General features: G+C 40.1%; 1 protein-coding gene across 3 annotated transcripts in view; it reads right to left on the bottom strand.

Moving 5' to 3' along the window:
• MACROD2 (mono-ADP ribosylhydrolase 2) overlaps nt 1-15513 on the bottom strand; it is a 1293068-nt gene that overhangs the window by 383564 nt on the left and 893991 nt on the right. For all 3 annotated transcript variants that reach the window (XM_043544021.1, XM_027828001.3, XM_037896105.2), the window contains exon 7: nt 2745-2775. In XM_043544021.1, the coding sequence (XP_043399956.1) occupies nt 2745-2775 (31 nt within the window). The remainder of the gene's footprint in view (nt 1-2744; nt 2776-15513) is intronic.

The raw sequence follows: 15513 nt of genomic DNA on the forward strand, positions 1-15513 counted from the left end.
ATACAAACAGGAAAGGCTTTTCTCTAGAACAGAGTGCCTAAGGAGACCAGGGAGAAGAAAAGCAAACCAAGCATTTACAAGAACACTGAGCAAAACACAGGCCTCAATCCCACAATTGGATCCACAGAAGTGAAACCCTACAAATTGACCAGAGCCCCGCTGAGTTTGAGTTGAAGCTCAACTTTCAGTGTATGGGGCTCTGCATGTGCGCATGGTTTGTCTGCAGGGATCTGACTGCAGAATCAGGGCCATATATTCTTTAACAAAGAAAATAAATATTTTCTTATTAGCATGTGTGAAAAAATATTCATTATAAGAGTAGCTTAGAAACAAGCTTATGTGACATATTATCCAATAAGATCACCTGAAGTGAAGTACATTTAAAAAACAAAACCCTAAGACCTTACCAAAACAAGACACTCATTATATACACCTCTCCCCATAGAGAGAGGCTGAGATAATAAACACCATATGCCAGGTGTGCAGCCACGTTGCTTAATGCATAACTGGAGTGCACTCAGATATTATTGTGATGAACATCCATATGGACTAGAAAAAAGTCACTTGCTGTCCTAGGCAATGGGAATCCCTAAAACGTGTGTGTGAGGGGGAAAACACAACCACCACCAGCACCACTAAGCAGATCTTTGTGTGTTGTGTATGTGCCCTGGTTCCCAAATGTATTACATAACACAACATCACTTGCAAGTTCATCACTGCACAGGAACTGCTGTCACCCTTTCTTAAATCTGTCAGCATTTCAGATCTCACACAGAGACTTGCCCTTAGCAGCTACCAGATGAAAATGCCCTTTCAAGAGTCATGTCTGAGAGTTCCGAAAAAAAAGCAGGGATCAATAGCTTGGTTTTTTAAAAAAGTGTCATTCTCACATCTCCTTGAAAATTAGATGGCAAATATTGAAATGCAGAGCAGGAGCTCAGTTAGGAGTTTGCGTGCTGACAGCCTTTTATAGAAAACTATGGAAAACCAGAGTGTCTTGGCAGAAGTATGCTCTGCTCCTTGTACGCCAATGAAAACAACAAATACATATGGAAACTCCATCTGCCATACTATATAGTGTTTCAGCTGTGCCTTAGCTTTTCAGCTTAAAAAAAATTCAATGACCATCTCAAAAAGTACCATTACCTGGGAAAAGGAACTCAAGGTTCTATCTAACTTCCTTTTAGTTACCTCAGGGAACATGTTTCTTGTATGCAGGGGATTACTTTCTATTGACTAATCCAGCTCTCATAAAATGAGCTGTAATTGTTTGTGCTTTTCATTTGCTAGTAAATTCCATACACATGCATCACGTCTGGCGTCTTTTTGCAAACTAATAACAAAAATATGTCCATGTTAAGACTTAAGGAAAAAAGTGTGTACATTATCCAAAATGTCCAGGAATGAAACCCAGAGTCTTCCCTAGAAGATAAGGGGTTTGGAGACTGAAGCAAAGATTTATCTGCAATAAGTCCATATCTGGTGATTTCTAAAGTTTCTAAACTGCAGCTGTAATCTTCTCATCAGTAACATTAATAGAGCTGGAAGAAGAAAAAAAGGAACTGTACAAGAAAGTAATTCCTTTTCCACTTTCTGAAATCTGATTCAAATTAACAACTATCAAAATAATAAGCCTGGAATCAGCCTATCCAATGTTATACTGATACTGGTACATGATAAAAAGATTTTACATTTTTCTTACATTAAAAAAATAATAAAGCTGTCATGTTTTTTTTTAATCTTTTTTCTCCTGCATAATATCTGATCAGCCAATCCTAATATTAACTCAGCAAAATTGCTGCAAGTTAATATATCTGACGTTTGTACAATAACTAAGTAATGATTATTATGGTGGCACTTAGTTCTTCCATGATTTTTTAAATTTGCTGCAGTGCTAGTCTCTCTATTAACCTTAAGAGAGATTAAAAATAACAACACTCCCTATTATAATTCTATATGCATTTTAAAACATTAGATGCAAAAAAAGCAATTTACTAGATTTTAACGCTAGAAACATATTTGTATCTACCAGTAAAGAATCCGCTCCACCCCTAATAGTCTCCATTCATTTCTCCATGCTGCTTTTTATGTATGGCACACCCTCCTTGAACCCACCTCTTTCCACCTCAAATAACTCTTCAATGGCCATCCGTCCCGTGATTACTACAAGAAAGTGGATGACTAATAATGGACAGGTTGACTTAAAATAATAAAAATGTATATTCATATATATAAATATTTGCCATCTTTTGATAGTATCCCTCTCCCTCGGCCCTTCATAAATCACCAGATGGGGAGCAAACAAATTAAAAAAATAAAAACAACAAAAAATGATGGAACTAACAAGACACGTCCCCATCACTGTGGCCACTTTCCCTGCACGATGTACAAAGTTCCTCATATCTTAGTTTTTTGTCTCCATAGAACCCTATCCTGAAAGCATTTGCTCATGCTTAACTTTGCACCACTGGAGCCATATGGGTGTAAAGATAAAAACGTGCATAAGTTTTTGCAAGATCAGGGCCTTAAACTATAAGCTCTTTGGGGCACAGACTATTTTATTTATACAACAAGATCCCAATCATTGTCAGATTGGATGCTGTTTGTATAATAATAATAAAATACTAATTCATGCACTAGCCAAAATGATCTACAAAGGCACAAAAACATCTGTTTAAACAACAGCAACCATTTGCTATGAAGAAAACCCGCTTAAAAGGTACCTAATAAGAGGTCTTACTTACCATAAATTCCTGTTGAAATACAGGGGAATGCCTGTAAAAACAAACAAGAAAATAAGTGGGATTTTTGGTTTTGAACTTATTAAAACCAGTACTGTTTTTAAAATGCCTGTTTCTCACCACTGATAGACGCATAGATACCTAGGACAGGAGTAGGGTACGAGACATTCGTTTTCTTCTAATACACACAGTAGGGATTGAAAAATTCAACCCCTGGGTTAGAAAACTTTCCCTGGCCAATGAAGGCCTAAGGAATGAAAATACTGCAGTGTTTCCAGCCCTTGAGGTTGTGAATGTGCCAAATGTGAACTAATGCTGCGCTATCTACAGTTCTCCTGCTGCCCATAGTCGCACAAAGGCATGTCTACACAGCGAAGAAAAACCCATGGCAGGCCTGTGCCAGCCGACTCAGGCCTGCAGGGTTCAGGCTGCGGGGCTATTTCATTGCTGTGTAGACATCTTGGCTCACTCTGGAGCCTGAGCTCTAAGACCCTGAAGGGGAGGGATGGTCCCGGGGGCTCCAGCCTGAGCCTGGAGGTGTACCCAACAATGAAACAGCCTCACAGTCGGAGCCCCACGAGCCCGAGGTGGCTGGCATGTGTGTAGACATACTCAGTGATGAGCTGCCAAAAGCTGAAGAACCAGTTCCTTTAGTCACTCCAGGTCTTCGGCGGCACCGAAGGACCTGCCGCCGAAGTGCTGCCGAAGACCCAGAGCGCCGCCGGGTGAGTAAAAATTAAAAAGGGATTCTCAGGGGAGCCTCCCCAGCCGAGAGCTCAGGCAGGCAGGACAGGACAGTCCCGTGGGCCGGATGTTTGCCCACCCCTTTAACAACTGGTTCTAAACCGGCTTCAAAATTTAACAACCGGTTCGCGCGAACCGGCTCCAGCTCACCACTGGACATACTCCAAGACTCCAGTTAGTCGCAAGCTTGCAATTGAGAAATGAGCACCAATTGCCAATAAATGTTAATTTAATTCTGCTTCCACTGATTGGGAAAACTACAAGCAGCAGTGGAGAAGTAGAGCTATTCACAGGAAAAAAGAATCCAAAAAAGAGAGGAATAGCTAGGTTAGCAGAGAAATTCATACCCCATGAGCACACCTTGTAGCTGCAGGAGACCAAGGGAAGGGTAGAACAATAGATTGCAACCAAACGGTAAGGAACTCTGAGGATTTTTTGCAGAGTGAAGGGTGAGGAGAGAAGCCAGAAGCTGGAGGAAATGAAAAATAGCACAGACCTACTAGCTAGAAGGAAATACAAAAGATGGAGCTCTTAAGTAGTGTCAAAGGACAGTAAACTGAGAGTAAAGACAAAACACACTCTCTTTCCCTGCAGCTGCCCCTGGTTAGTAATTTTAATCCTCTGCTTGTAGGTTGCTGGTACAAGTCATAACAGAAAAATCATATATTTTTAGGCTGCAAACAGTCATTATAAAAGTTACACAGTCAGCAGAGAAATTCAAGGTAAAAAGGAGTGTTAGCAATATTTTACCAGTCATTGAAAATTAAATCCTAGGATTGTTGTTCACTTCTAAAACCGCCGCCTGTAATTAACAACTAGAGGGCTCCCTGGTAAGTTTTGGGGGTGGCAGAAACACAAGTACTACAGGAAAAAAACCTGGCACTGTTTAGAGCTAAATATCACCATTCTCTGAAAACTCAAGAGTTAAAATATTTAATAAATCATGACTGTTTCATTATTACAGGAAGCGGGCAGCTGTCACTGATAGACCTCAGACACCCCATTTTCTTTTATTACAGTATGTTATCTTCAGAATAGCTGGGAACTTTTCCAGCATTTTGAAATCATGCTGGGCTTGTCTGCCATACTCAATACACATCCATTGTTGCTAACATTTAAGATTTTTTTCCTAGGGACAACTTTCCAAATAAAGCAGAGGCCTGAGAACACTAGGCCCCCAGATGCTAGAGAATTGTGTGTGCAGGCCAGGGAATTTAGGGGTTTTATATTATAAACATCAAGGCCCTAACAAAGATACAATTTTTCAAGCATTTGCTTTCAGGCCACAAAATAAATAAATAAATAAATAGGGCTGTCGATTAATCTCAGTTAACTCATGCGATTAACTCAAAAAATTAATCGTGATTTAAAAAATGAATCGCGATTAATCGCACTGTTATACAATAGAATACCAATTGTAATTTATTAAATATTTTTGGATGTTTTTCTACATTTTCAAGTATATTGATTTCTATTACAGCACAAAATACGAAGTGCACAGTGCTCACTTTATGTTATTATTTTTGACTACAACTATTTGCAATACAAAAATGATAAACAAAAGAAATAGTATTTTTCAAGTCACCTCATACAAGTATTGTAGTGCAATCTCTTTATCATGAAAGTGTAACTTACAAATGTGGATTACTTTTGTTATATAACTGCACTCAAAAACAAAACAATGTAAAACTTTAGAGCCTAAAAGTCCACTCCGTCCTACTTCTTGTTCAGCAAATCACTTAGACAAATAAATTTGTTTACGTTTATGGGAGATAATGCTGCCTGCCTCTTATTTACAAAGTCACCTGAAAGTGAGAACAGGCGTTCGCATGGCACTTTTGTAGCCAGTGTTGCAAGGTATTTACATGCCAGATATGCTAAATATTCATGTGCCCCTTCATGCTTCGGCCACCATTCCAGAGGACATGCTTCCATGCTGATGATGCTCATTAAAAAAATAATACATTAATTAAATTTGTGACTGAACTCACTGGAGGAGAATTGTATGTCTCCTGTTCTGTTTTACCTGCATTCTGCCCTATATTTCATGTTACAGCAGTCTCGAACGATGACCCAGCACATGTTTGTTTTAAGAACACGTTCACAGCAGATTTGACAATATGAGATTTCTAAAAATAGCTGCAGCACTTGACCCAAGGTTTAAGAATCTGAAGTGCCTTCCAAAATCTGAGAGGGACGAGGTGTGGAGCATACTTTCAGATGTCTTAAAAGAGCAACACTCAGATCATGGATCGTTATTGAGCAGAACCTGTCATCAGCATAGAGGCATGTCTTCTGGGGTGGTGGCTGAAGCATGAAGGGACATATGAATCTTTAGCAATTCTGGCACGTAAATGTCTTACAACGCCATCTACAACAGTGCCATGTGAATGTCTGTTCTCACTTTCAGGAGACATTGTAAACAAGAAGCAGGCAGCATTGTCTCCTGAAAATTGTAACCAAACTTGTTTGTTTGAGAGATTGGCTGAAGTAAGACTGAGTGGACTTGCAGGCTCTAAAGTTATACACTGTTTTATTTCTGAATGCAGGGGTTTTTTGTACATAATTCTACTTTTGTAAGTTCAACTTTCATAATAAAGAGATTGCACTACAGTACTTGTAGTAGGTGAATTGATAAATTATTTCTTTTGTTTTTTACAATGCAAATATTTGTAATAAAAAATAAATATCAAGTGAGCACTGTACACTTTGTATTCTGTGTTGTAACTGAAATCAATCTATTTGAAAATGTAGAAAACATCCAAAAACATTTAAATAAATGGTATTCTATTATTTTTTTACAGTGCGATTAATCGCAATTATTTTTTTTAATTGCTTGACAGCCCTATCAATGAAAAAATTCTACCCTGCTCCCTGCCTCATCAATTGCACTGTGATATGTATGTGATGTTTCATTACATATGAAGAGAAAAAAACCTACCCACAACAGCAGCTGAGTAAGAGGAGATGAAGGGACATAACAATGATAGAGCAAAAAATACATATAAATCAACAGGACTACCTGCAGAGTGAGATACCTGTCAGCCCAATCACCCCAGCAAAATTTATATTCACGCTGGGTGAGAGGTGAAGCAGTCCCAACTCGCCTGCCAGAGCCCTAGCTGCTCAGGAGGGATATTCAAACCCTGGGACAGCCCTTTAACATCCAGTGACTTGGTCATTATTCAACATCGAAGCAGGGCAATATATAGACAAACATTTTCAAACTTGGTGATGGAAGCAAAGTACCTAGCCCATATCAGTGCCTTAAAATGTATTTTGCTGTCTTAATGTTGTTAACTACAGAATTAGCCTATCAAGTAAGATATACACAAAAAGGGAACAAATATTCAAAGTACTAAATGCTCAGCTATTCAAGGAACACATTTTCTTCTTAGTCTAGCTATAACTGAGGCTATTTACACCCTCTTCACTCTGATTTTGTACAGTAAAGTGATAATTAAATATAAGAAAACAGTATCAAGAGTTTAGTTTCAGTGTAGCAACTTGTCAGGCAGTTTGTGGATGCACAGTAACTTTTTCTGATTGAACAGGTCAGTCCATTGAATAATTATGTCTTGCAAATGAAAACTGGAGCCTAAGCCTGCACTATAGAACAAGGAAATAGTCAGTGCTTTCACTGTAACATCAGGGTGTGGGGAGATAAGCCATAAAGTCCAACTTTAAAAACACAATGGGGATGCAAAATATTAAATTAAAATAAAACTCCTAACAGTAAGTGTGCATATACCATTATATAGTTAAACCAGTTATTTTTCCAGTATGGTAAACAAAAACTGCATACACCTTTACACAGGTTTATGCTTTTATATACATACTGGATGTGTGTACTATATCATTTCACACACCCACAAAAACTATGTTAAAAGAACATTATTAAAGTTGCAAAGTGTAGCATTCAAAGGTTAGGAAATTCCAGAGTTAAGGGTACCTTAATTTAGGTCCCTTGTGCACATGCATTATGATACAGTTTTTTATTACATGATCACATACTTTTTCTGCACAGGACCCCTGGCTCCTTAAGTGCACAGGATGGACAAGGCTCACTTAAATGAGCAGCTATTCAATATTTTGTTTTATTCTTATTGTTCAGTGTATGGCCCCCATGCCTTATTTACTGCATATTATTCAAACCCAGCCAATCCCACACCCCACCTGCCCTCATTCTCCACCATACATTTTCCTTCTAAGTTCCAGGCTCCTTGTTCAGCCACTTCCAATTTCTCCTCCACCCATGTCCCAGTTTCACCAGACTCCTTGTCCCACTCTACTCCTTTCCCTCAAACCCCGCCCACCATATAGCTTGTTGCTCCACATTGCCTGCGAGAAGAGGAGTCGTTGAGAGCACAGGAGAGACAGCCTCCCTGCTCTCTGTTCTGGTGCCTGGCATAGAGCAGCAGGTGGCAGCCATACCAGGAAAGTCCAGCTTCACCCTTAGCCCTGGGCTGGTACATGCACAGTTGCTCTGTGGAGACCATGCACTTACGTAGGAGGAGTTCTGAGGGGATGGAGCATGCTCAGTTGCCTGTGTGGAAATGGTGCATGTAGTCTGGTCAGCACAAGAGGCTGTGAGAGGCTGCAGTCTGGTCAGCACGAAGCTTGCTCAGTGGGGACAGAATCTTCCGAGATTTCAGGTGCTAAAAATCAAAGATGTTTCTGAGCTTGTGCGAACTGTGATTTTTTTAAAGGCTTACAACTTGGCCACATGTAGGTGGATTTTCACAAAGAAAGCAAAAGGCACATCCCTGACCCAAAGGCCACCTCTCGTCCAAATTTCAAGTCCCTTCTCCAAAGAAAAGGTCAATAGAATTTTTAACATGGACAATCTAATATTTTTTCCTTAGCCTCATTCTCAGTATTGGCTAATCCATTTTGGCTGCAATTTTCCAAAAATATTTAGCTTGAGGCAGCACTCGATATAGAAAATTTCAGCCCAAATGGTCAATGTCTGTCAAAGTTATAAGGAACTAAAAACTGGATCTTATACAGGGAAGTGTCAAGGTGGTAAATGCATGGATCAGCAGTGGAATGGAGTTACAGTGGAGAAAAACAAGTGCAAGTGAGAGAAAACTCAGGCCCTTAGTCTGTATTTAGTCCCGGCAGAAGTGCAAATTCAGACTTAATTAACGTCTACTGCACAGAGTTCCCATGGTTATTGTGCATTCTTAATATCGGCCCCAATGTTTTCACTTAAACATACCAAACTGATACTAGTATTAAACATGGATCAGATTCAAATTATTAAAACATAACGAACTGTAAATGAACAGAATAGATGGAAAATGCAATGTTCAAATATGATATTTGTCCTGATCCTTCCATAGTATCAAGTCTCTGATAACATCAAGCACTGAGTTATAGTGAACTGCTTACGTGCATCAGACACTATAGATTTTGATCCGTTATACTTCATACTTTCAAAAACACAATTCTCAAGGATATCATCATAGCTAAGGAGAAAACTGCTACTGTAAAAAAAAATTTCTGACTTTTAAAAAGGAGAAAATCTGAAATTCCCAAGTTAACCATGCTAAGTTTCAACCTAAGCTGCTACTATGGGCATAAGCTCCATTGACTTCAATGGAGGCATGCCAGTTTACACCAGCTGAGAATCTGCTCCTAAGCATGTATGTTTAATATGTATAATAGATATATACATACACATACATACATATAAACTATAGAAAAACTCTGACTACAGGAAATTAAAAAAAAACAGGAATAGGATTACTAATTTGATAAGCATCTTTGGACAGATAATGATTACTTTTTAAACAATATTCTTACAAATATCTGTCATAAAGACTCTATGTTGCCAAATGTTTTAATGTTAACAACTCTGCAGAACCATATCTTTAAAAAAGTTATAGATGGCCATTAAGAGGAGCTGTACTATTCAATGTTTTTGTTTTCTAGAAAAAAAAACCCATCATCACTCCTGCAGCAAACATACGCAGATGTGCTATGCTACCAAAATTAACAAAAAATTGTAATGTTTCCTAATACACTAATACAAATAAAAGCCGTTTGTCAGAAATTACACTCTGGTGAACGCAGGAGCAGGTAACCATACATTCATTACATATGGCCCAAATGTAAGTTCTATTTCAAAGCATTCAAATAATTATACATACTTAGGCCAGAAGAGAAAAATAAAGAAAATTTCCCCACAACATGTTAATATAATTTGAAAGTAAAATTCACTCAGGTGTGAAAGGCCTGATGCAATGACCTACATCCCAGCATGGCTGGGATCAAAAGGGGCATGGGCCTAAAAGCTATGAAAGTGCTGCATTATCTCCTCCAGTAGGTGGTCTTTGCATGCTGCAGAGGGTGGTTTCTGTGTTAGATCGAAACCAGATAAAACCATAATGATTGGGTCTGGGGCAGGTTAGGTTTGGGATCACAGGATCCACATTTATGGAGAGCCACTGGCCTGTAACCCATACTTATCAATCAATTGACTTGATAATGCAGTAATTTGGCAGTAATCTGTAAGAATATCAAATCCAGTCAACTAAGGTCTAGGAACTGAATTGCATTCTCTTTCAGAAATAGTAAATTAATATACGAGACAAAGCTTAAATTTCTCCTATATATTACTGCCAAGCTATTCTGTGATCTGCACTAAGACAGCTAATGGATCTAAGCTTCTCTTATATTGAAATTGAGTATATTTTTCTTGCCTCCCTGTTATGATTGTGTAACAATCTTGGATCATCATCAGAGTTTGAACCCAGGACCTCCATTACAGCAGCACAGACCAGTCCCACTTGAGCTAAAGAAATAACTTCATGAGCCAGTAGTAATAGGCTCTTATTCAGCAACTAGAGGGAGACACAACATACACCATGCCAAGTGTGGGTTACAAATGCATGACTACATTTTACTTTTCTCCCAACTGTATGTCTGGAGACCTGCACCTCTGTGAGTCAGCCTGGATTTTGCCTCCAGCAGAAGAAACCAAAACCTTACTACAGAAATGGTCTCATGCTCTTGCCTTCTCTTGTTACATTTATTATGTGATGCCATCTTTGCTTCCCACCTCTGGTCTTACATTTATCATAGTACAGGAGAAACACAGAATCTGTCCCAAAGTCTCAGATACCTGCTCTCATGCTTGCTCCAGATCCCTAGCCAACATGAGTCAACAGAGAAGGGAAAGGAACCGTTCTTTATTTAGTCATACAGGAAGACATTATTTCAGAGCTAATGCTTGCTTTATATTTAACCAGGGAATTAATTAGGACATAATGATTAAGAAAGGAGATGTCTAATGGAAAGATTATGTTTCTCTTTCATATATATATATGTTTCTCTTTCATATATATATATATATATATATATATATATATATATATATATATATATATATACATATACACGCACACACACTTAAATATAGTGGAATAGAATTATAGTCAATAATTCCTACTCACAACCATTGCAATTTACAGCTTGAAAAATACTTAGCTTTGTAGTTTGTACCCCATCAATTACAATGAATCAGTCTATTAAGGAAATGAGAAATAGAACAGAAATAATGCTTCTAATTATAGAGCTCAGGCTAAAGTGGCCGCATACCTTGTAGTAATGAAAAAAGGAGGGAACGGCTGTAACATATTCTAACAGGGGACGCTAAAATCCAGTTATTTTTTTTTCAGTTTCAAAATGAAAGATGTAATAGTTCCAGATGATTGTTTCCTCTTTCAAATCTCCCCTATGGAGCAGTGCTTGGAGACTGTGGGACAATGGGAGTCAGCAGCAGAAGTTACAGGTCTCCTCTCCTGCCTTGTCCTATATTCCTGAATAAACTAAGAAAAAAGACTGAAACATCCTGTAACACCCACCTCTCACAAGCACCCTCTTCTGGTTGGTTGTGTCTGCCATCTTTAGACCAGTCCTGTCCCTGGCATCGGGCCATAATCCCAGGGCTTCCTCCCTGGAGGCAGTGGTTTCACCCTCTTAGTCTGTTCAGTCCCCTTCTTGGGGGTTTACTGCTGTCCAGTTGTATGCCCTTCGCCAGTAGGCTATGCAGGGGGACAGAGGCCGACCCACTACTGCAGGTCCCAGTCCAGGAACGCTAAGAAAAGCAGTCACTCACCACTGTGTCCATTTACCAAAACTATCTTCAGTTCCCTGGACCACTTCCCTGGAGCCCAGCCTTCCCCAGCCTTCACCAATAGCTTATCCTTAACTCAGGGCCCTTCTAAGTTGAGGCCCAGCCAGCCAGGAGCTATTCCTTGCTCCCCCAGTCTCTACTAGCACTGAGCTGTCATTGTGCTGCAGTTCCCTTTGGCCAGCCAACAGCACCATCTACACTCCTCTAGCTCCAGTAAGGAAATTCCTATTTCGGGCTCTGCAGCTCCTTTTTATAGGGCCCTCCTGGGCCCTGATTGGCTGCTCCCTGCATCCTCTCTGATTGGCTGCTTCCTCTGGAAGACCTCTCCACTGCTCCTTTCCTGGAAGGAGTGTGGCAGGACCCTGAGGCCTCCAGCAGGGGGACTCTGGGCCTAATCCACCCCCTCAAATACCTAGTGGAGGCTTCCACAAGCTGCTACCAGGTCCTCTTTGCTCCAGGCCTCCTAGTCCAACACTGCACAAGACATATGTAAGGAAAATCATCAGTGATAATGTGAAACTAACATATATATCAGAAGGTAGGAGTCTGGGGTGCAACAGACATGGAGTCCTTACCAGCACAGCACAGTCAGCTCTGCAACTTCTTTACAGCAAACACAGACAACACCATCCTTCAGCTTCCCCCATGCCTGAGCAGATTTAGCACCTGCATGAAGAATAGGTGGCTGAAACTAAGGCCAAGCAAGATGGATCTAATTTAAGGTCTTGTTACTGATTGTTTAGGTACTAATTGGACTGGGCCACAAAGTGTATGTCTACACTGCAATTAAAAACCCACAGCTGGCCCATGCCACCTGACTCAGGCTTGCAGGGCTTGGTGTACGGGGCTGTTTAACTGTGGTGTAGACATTTGGACTGGGGCTGAAGCACAGGCTTGAGGACCCTGCGAGTAGGGAAGGTCCCAGAGCTCATGTCAGTGGTGGGCAACCTGCGGCCCGCATGCAGCCCATCAGGGTAATCCACTGGCGGGCCACAAGACAGTTTGTTACATTGACGGTCCTCAGATACGGCCACCCACAGCTCCCTGCGTCCCACACCACTTCCCCGCGGCCACTGGGAGCTGTGGGTGGCCGTGCCAGTGGATGGTCAGTGTAAACAAACAGTCTCGCGGCCCACCAGCGGATTACCCTGATGGGCCGCATGTGGCCCGCAGGTTGCCCACCACTGGCTCAGGCTGTATCCTGAGCCGGAATGTCTACACCACAACTAAACAGCCCCTTAGTCCAAACCTGCGAGCCCAAGTCAGCTGGGTGTTTACATGCAGTGTGAAGGATATCCAGAGATCTCAGGGATTGCCTCACTCCCCATGTCCAAAATCTAATATTGCATCTGTGTTCATTAAAGGCACTAGAGCTGACTGTGCATGGGGGGAATCTTGCAAAGGCTAGGTGACTGGATTTTCTTTACAGCTATACCGTGAGAGACAGATTAGAAAATTTCATTTCTTTAAGGTGTTGTTATAGCCATCATCACAGTCTTTCATTTCCATTCACAAAATACACTTCCGCTCTTACATTGTTTAGCAGCCTCTGGATAGTTTTTTTTTTTTTTTTTGTTAATGACTTTGTAGCCACAACACAACCATTATCTTGCTTTCTGTTTCTATCATGCATCTGCAAACATCTGTGAATGGAGCTACAGGCTGTACAAAATTTTAGCTAGTTATTTCTGAATACCAGTCTTAGTGTTCTCTCTGGCCATTACATAGATGAACTTTGTGGTCTCAGCTCACTCCCTCATAAAGAAATGATCATAGCATAAAACCAGCAGATATAATTTTGTAAACTATTACACAGCTTTTATTCACCACTTAGGAGAGACCCATGTCTGAGATAACATTTCAACTAAATTTCCCCTTGCTCCTATGGAGGCAATTTAGCCTTGATGCCAGGTTGAAATTATTGGCAGTGCAGTAATGGGGAACTCACACTGTGGGTGTCTATGCAGTACAATATTTGGATTATGGACAAAAGTCTTTATTTCCAGAACTCCCACAGTTCTAACCCTTTTCTGGGCATAATGATATCTTTGATTTCAGTAAAAATGCAATTTCAAAGAAGGAAAATTTAATTCCTATCATCATAATTAAATGTTTCTCATCTTAATTTAAAATGCTATAAATGCAAGTCATCAACTAACATTTAACAGCTCTGTTTCTAAGACAGATCGTCTGCTTTATTTATTTTGGAGCTGGTGAAAGATGCTAGATTGAAAACACTGAAAATTGGATAACTCTGTTCCCAGAAGAGGTACAGCATAAACAAAGGCAATGCAAACTTCCTCTTAATGCTTTGCCAGTACGCTTGCACTCTCAGGTAGAGAGAACAGGCCCACTGGAATCAGTGGAATGAATTCAACAGTTTACAATAGGGATGAAATTAGTTGAATATCTTTAGTAGATGAGCATGAAAGACCAGTCTTGACCATCATTTTGTCTATAGTTTCTCTGCTAAGACTGCAGCTAGTGATTAATTAGGACCAAATGTCATGGTGTTTTGTTATGGGATTTACAGTTAGCATCTGCTCACAATTATTGCACTGAGCTATTCAAGGCTTGTCTATATGGAACGGCAATGCACAGTAGGGTGTGCCTTAACAGTTCCCTACTGTGCACTAAGGAACTTACAGTGCATGCCAGCAGGGTCTACGTGGGCCAGTTAGTGAGCAACACATTGGTGTACATTAGAATTCATATATCCCCAATGTGCATTGCAGCGTTGCATGGACAAGCCCCATGATACTACAGTCATTTCTTTTTCTATGCACATGGGAATAACTTTGGTGCCTCTGGTAACACTCTGTGCAAAATGAATTTTCAGTGGTGACCAGCAGAAGTATGTACATGGTCTTAGATTAAGGAAAGCACTGAAACACATGTTTAAGTGCCCTTCCTGAATAGAAATGCTTTCCTGAATCAGGGCCACTAAGAGGAGGAAATGTCCAATAATAGAAATAAGCAATATGGACTTGCATGTGTAAACAAAAAATATTTTGATTAAGCAAAAATGGGGAGACATGGTGGAGTAGCAGTAAAATTGCTCAATCAAACTTAGCCCTTAACTACACTTGGAGGGTTTTATTAGTATAGGTATACCAGTATAGTGAAACCAGCCCAACCCTCCTAGCATGGTTGCAATTTATACCAATATAACTCATGCTGGTTGGAATAAACTACACCAGAGTAAGCCAGTTACACCAGTACAACTGTCTCTACATGATGGCAGGTACCGAGATAGATAAAAAAAAAACGCAAAAAATCACACCTCTAATGGAACTGACACAGCTATATCAATATAGCTTTTAAGTATAGACCAGGCTTTTCTGTGGGACTAAACATTTCACCTTCAGCTTGAGGAGACTTTGGAGTATTTGATCCCTGGAAGGATATAACTTGTTGCCTTTATGAAAACACAAATACACTATATATGTCCACTAGGAGCTTATTGTACTAAAATCAACAATTTATTTTCATAGGCCACTATACAACAGTCACTTAGCAATGACTATGCGTCACTACATTCCTTGGTCAAACTCAAACCAGTGAGATTCCACATGCCATTGCAAATCCTCAGGCTCATCCCACTCTGACAAAGAGCATATAAAATGCAATCACTTTCTTAACACTTAGGATTCTAGTCTGTCCTACGCTGTTTAAAGTCATCTGGGCTAGTCATTTTCTTGGGCTCGGGTAAGCTGCTATGTGGCACTTTGATGGGCAGGAAGGCAAGTCTGTGACCAGCAGGAGAAGGGTTCCTGTTTGCAGAATCCTGTGTTACATATTCTGTATAAGAGGCATTGTCACATTTTTGTTGATATGTATCAAAGAATGTGCATTTTTTCTAATGGGCTTGATTGTAATTTTACA

This window comes from Chelonia mydas, chromosome 3 (assembly GCF_015237465.2).
Source record: "Chelonia mydas isolate rCheMyd1 chromosome 3, rCheMyd1.pri.v2, whole genome shotgun sequence".
Classification (NCBI taxonomy): domain Eukaryota; kingdom Metazoa; phylum Chordata; order Testudines; family Cheloniidae; genus Chelonia; species Chelonia mydas.